Source organism: Echinops telfairi, unplaced genomic scaffold (assembly GCF_000313985.2).
Source record: "Echinops telfairi isolate 266 unplaced genomic scaffold, ASM31398v2 ScPeMD7_7457;HRSCAF=8495, whole genome shotgun sequence".
NCBI lineage: Eukaryota > Metazoa > Chordata > Mammalia > Afrosoricida > Tenrecidae > Echinops > Echinops telfairi.
In genome coordinates, this window is record NW_022111357.1 from 25,489,785 (window position 1) to 25,494,927 (window position 5,143).

A 5,143-nucleotide genomic window follows, 5' to 3' on the forward strand; every position below is an offset into this window, starting at 1 on the left:
CCTGATGGGACCGGCTTGCCACCATTCAGTAAGGCATATTCCTGCTGGACAGTTCCCAAGCAGGCACTCTAAAGATGTACAGTATGCCATTTCGTGGCTGCCCTTCAAGTGTCAGCATCACCCAGGGAAGTTCTTCTAAGCCAGTGGTTCTCAACCTCCCTAATGCCGCCCTTTCAGACAGTTCCTCGTGTTGTGGTGACCCCCAAACCATAAAATTATTTTTGTTCATAACTGTACTTTTGCTACTGCTATGAATCGGGCGACTGTGTGAAAGGATCATTCGCCCCCTCAAAGGGGTCGAGACCCCCCGGTTGAGAACCACTGCTCTAAGCTTGGGATGTCGGTGCACACACACACATGCCCATGCACACGCATAAATTCCTCTGCACCTCCCCAAGGCAGGGGTTTATCTCCCTCATGGAGAATCTTGGTTAATTTGATCCAGGCCTACTCGGTAAACGGTGTCAGACCCCCAAATTGTATTAGAAGGAAAAAGGCACAGATTCAATTTAGGATAGGGGAGTGGTTTCGAGCCTAGGCCCCAAGTTCAAACCGAGGCTCTGCCATTCAGATGCTGCCCAACTTTGAGCAGTGTCTTCCTCTCAGCTGTAACTGGGCCAACCATGGCACCGAGCTCAGAAAGGAAATGCCTTTGTCCGGGTCAGGGCTGCCAGTCACCTCCACTGTTCCTTGTCCAGGATACAAGATGAAGAAGCGTGTCGGGGCCATTGAAGAGTTCACCTTCCTGCCTCTGACGGAGGGCAAGCAGCTGCACATCACCATCGCCATCACGGGGTGGCTGGCGTCTGGGAAATACCGTGAGCACAAGGGCAGCGGGCAGAAGAGGCCGGGAAAGGGCCTGCTGCTGCCTTCCCACCCTGCTTGTGGCTCTAGGGGGATGGGTATAAGGACCCCCATGTGACACAGAACATTGACACCCAGGGAGGTGAGGTGACTTCCATGTATTTACCCATTCACCTGCCCAGCAGGCAATCAGCCAGCCACGTTTATGGTATACCATCCTTCCCTTGTGTCGGACACTGAGCCAGACCCTGGGGATGGCGGCGAACAGCCCAGGCGTGGCCTCTGTTGCCCTGTCACACTGATGGGCAAGAAATTACAAGGGAAAAAGCTTTGTGCGTGAAAGGTGCCTGGTGTTGCAGTGTTTAAACGCTCAGCTGCTAACAGAAAGGTCACCCGTTCAAACCCACCAGCAGCTCCATGGGAGAAAGATGTGGCCGAATGGGCTTCTGTCAAGATTTCTAGCTATGGAAGCTCTATGGGCCAGTTCTCCTGTCCCATGGGAGCCTTAGGTTTTGATGTGTGGTGTAAGAGGCACAGGGTGTTTCTGGGTAATGAGGGCGAGCTTCTTGGAGGAAGTGGCCTGGGAGCTGACTAAGCTGGGATAGGGTACACCACGCCAAGCACAGATTGGCTGGAGCAGGGAACCTGGAGACAGGAGAGTGGGCAGGAGCCAGACCACGCAGGAGTGTAGCGCTGTGGTGAGGATTGGAACCTGTCCCAAGAGCAAGCGGAAGACGGTGAAGGACTTTAAGCAAGCTGATGAGAGATCAGTACATCTCAGCCGTGGGACTGCAAGCAAGCTCCTTAAAGCCTCTGGGTCTCCGCTGCTCCAGTCATAAAGTGGGACATGTTATTCCTGCCTTCCTTGCTTGCTAAGAAGATGGGATTACATGCGCTAACCTGCAGAAGGTACCAGCACAGCTCCCGATGCCCTTTGGCATTGCTCCTCTCACTTGAACCTGGGTGTTGGGGGTTGTTGGGTCAAGGTCCAAAGTTGCCAAGAAAGATACGACTTACAGGCAGGCACTGGTTGGAGCAGCGCTTTGCTGGCACAGAGCTTGAGTAAGTCGACCGCCGTGGTGGGTGTAGGACCCCATGGCCAGCAGGTCTCTCCCCACTGCCTATGCAGGGCTGTGTTCTGTACACACCCCTCTCATGCCGTGATTGAGAGAGACCCCATCCCATCCCTACGGGGAACAGAACAGTAGCTGCATTGCTCAGGTGGCCATATGACACGCAGGCCTACATTCCCCACCATCAAGTCAATGCCAACTCACAGCAACCCTATAGGGCAGGGTAGAACTGCCCCTGCAGGTTTCTGAGACTGTCGCTCTTTGTGGGAATAGAAAACCTCATCTTTCTCTGTCAAAGCAGCTGGTGGTTTTGAACTCCTGACCTTGAGTTTTGCAGCCTAACTTGTGGCTGCTATGCACCAGGTAGAACAAAAAGGTTCTCATTGGGCCCATCACAAAGCCGTTCCCCTGGGAAGGAAGTCGGCTCAGTTCCCAGCCTCCCTTATCAGGCCTAACGTTTCTGATTAGGCACTCCAATGGGGGTCACAGGAATGCAGCAGTCTGGCCTCCCAGCAGCAGTGTCTAACCAGGGCATCACTGCAGATAATGCCTAGTCTTAAGCCAAGGGGAATGCCACCAATCTTCCCTGGAAGAAAGCATCCAGGCTCAGTTTCCAGACCTGACCAGGCACCCCTCAGCCCCTCCCCACACACTGGGTCTAACGTTAACTGAACTCCCGGTCTGTGGCTACCAAGCCAGGCCTTTTACCTTCACAAAGGGAACTCAAAGGAGCCCCTGCCTGTGATCCTACCTTCTCTGCCTGGTAGGGGCTGTACTTATCCCAATCGGTGGCAAGAGGCCACAGGTGGCAAGTGAGCCACAGATGCAGGATTCAAACCCAACTCCATGTGTTTCTTTTTCGTTCGTTGGGATGTTAACCCCAGCCTGCTCATTCCCCAGGCAGTACTGTGCCCTGTAGTGTCTGCTTACAGCTGCCCCCTCATCGGCAGGGGATGGGCTCTTGTGATCCCTGCAGGTGTGAGTGTCCATCTGCCACTGCCTGCCCAGAAAAGGCAGATCGAAGCGTCTTCTCGTGCAGACTGGAGAGTTCCCATCTCGCTGTGTCCTCTGCAGGCACCTTCAGCGCCCCGTGGGCTGCGCTGGCCCACAGCAGTGAGCAGTACTGCCTGGCCTGGGAAGCCAAGTACCTGATGGAACTCGGCAACGCCCTGGAGACCATCCTCAGTGGTCTGGCCAACATGGTGGCCCAGGAGGCCCTGAAGTACACGGTCTTGTCTGGTAAGTCTCCCCGAATTAGCACATGCAAGAGCGCCCCACCTGCTCCCATCCCTTTGCGGGCCTCAGGCCTGGGACCCTGGCACTGTGGTAGGCCCTAAGGCACAGAGAGGTGCAGGCTGCAGTTCCTGTGTGCCAGAAGTGCCTGGTCTTTGCAGGGAAGAGACAGGCAAGCAGCCACGTCATTTCATCATGAATCCGTTAGCTATCACAGCCTAACCAGCCGCCCAACACTCGCTGGCTAAAAGTAACAAGCATTTGTTATTGAAGCGCTCCAGTCATGAGACTGGGGGCTGGCTGAGCTGAGCTGGGCCTGCACACGTGTCCTGGGGTCAGCCGACTGCCCACTGATCTAGGCTAACCTTGTCTGGAGCAACCAAAGCAACTCTGTCCCGCAGTCACCCTCTCCTGGGGCAGCGGGCCTGCACGGACCGCAAGGAGAAGAGCCAAAGAAGGGACCCCCAGTGCACGGTCCATTTCTTTTATTTTTAACTTTCTGCTCTGCAGTTCTCTTCTTATTTATCTATTTATTAAACATTTTACTGGGGGCTCTTACAGCCCTTATGACATTCCATACATCAGTCGTCTCAAGCACATTTGTACATATGTTGCCATCGTCATGTCCAAAACGTTCTCTACTTGAGGCCTTGATGCACGGTCCATTTCAAGCCTCACGTTCACCAGGATCTCATGGGCCAAAGCAAGTCACGTGACTGAGCCCAGAGTAGATGGAGGAACTAGTCAGTCACTCACGCATGGAGGATCCTGCAGAGTTAGGAGGCAAAGCGGGCGGCTGCAGGGTAGGCGCGGGGATGGGCACCATCCCCAGGTTTGTGATCCTACCTGGCAAGTGCTTCAGCAGAAGAAGTCTAGTGCAAGCATCAGAGTTTCAAGGGCTTCCAGTCTCAGCTTTACAGCAGCTGCACAGCCCTTGGGAGACCTAACTTGCAGGTTCTGAGTTCGAATGTCCATTCTGTACACAAGTCACTCTAAAAGCACCCGCCAGCCGGTCATTTTCCCAGAAGGACCTCCACCTGCTTCATCGCTGTGGTCTCCCACTTCCCCAGGCATCGTGGCGGCTCTGACCTGGCCTGCTTCCCTGCTCAGCGTCGCCAACGTCATCGACAACCCCTGGGGCGTGTGCCTCCACCGATCAGCCGAGGTTGGCAAGCACCTGGCCCACATCCTGCTCAGCCGGCAGCAGGTACCTGGGGATGGCAGTGGGGGAAGGGCCAGAGGGGAAATGAGGGGGGGTGACTTGCACCCAGATGTCAGCCTTTGAGACAAGCTCATGTGAAAGTAACCCAGTGGCTCCCGGGGGCAGTCTGCACTGTCCCTTCAGTTCAAGTCCTGAAGGGGTTCACCCTAGGATGCGCCAGCCAGAGTCTCAGCCTGTGCACCTCTACCTTAGGGGAGCACCGGGTGACAAGGTCATCTGCAGGTCTGGGCAAGGTCGGGGGCTAGAGTGTGGGTGTGGGTCAACTTTGAACTAACAAGGATAGCAGTGATGGCCGGGTTGCCCCCCCAAAGCAAAACAACCCGCTGCCACTGGGCCAGTTGACTCAGAGCAAGTGACCCCCTCAGAGAGAGCAGAATTGTCCCGTGTGGCTTTCCATAGCTGTGAATCGGAACGGAAGCAGCGGGTGGCTTTGAAGCTTGGGGTTAGCAGCCGAGCACCTAAGCACTGCACCCCCAGGCCCCTCTGGCTGACTCGTGAGTGTGATAGTTCCAGGAAAATGTCTGGCCGGGTCAGCAGGGAAGCCAGCACATCCTGGTGGCCAGGTGGGCGAAGCCCCCAGCCAAGGACATGTCCAGTGGTCTGAACACCTTGCAAGATGCATAGGACGAGAAACAATCCAGCTGCGTGTAGCATTTGAAACCAGTAAAGATGTACTTACCGGGGAGGCGTCAAATAGAGGGACATGTCTAAGAAATAATAGAGGCATTTGGGCTGCAAGTGGGAGACACTTCAAAATAGCCGGGGCTTCAACAAGGTAGGAGTTCGCTTCTCATGGAAAGGTCTAGGAAAG

At 55.0% G+C, this 5,143-nt stretch overlaps 1 protein-coding gene across 4 annotated transcripts in view; it reads left to right on the forward strand.

The window, feature by feature from the left end:
• TMCO4 (transmembrane and coiled-coil domains 4) overlaps positions 1-5,143 on the forward strand; it is a 97,729-nt gene that overhangs the window by 53,335 nt on the left and 39,251 nt on the right. For all 4 annotated transcript variants that reach the window (XM_045299191.1, XM_045299193.1, XM_045299192.1 and 1 more), the window contains 3 exons: positions 699-818; positions 2,952-3,116; positions 4,181-4,317. In XM_045299191.1, coding sequence (XP_045155126.1) covers positions 699-818; positions 2,952-3,116; positions 4,181-4,317 — 422 coding nt within the window. The remainder of the gene's footprint in view (positions 1-698; positions 819-2,951; positions 3,117-4,180; positions 4,318-5,143) is intronic.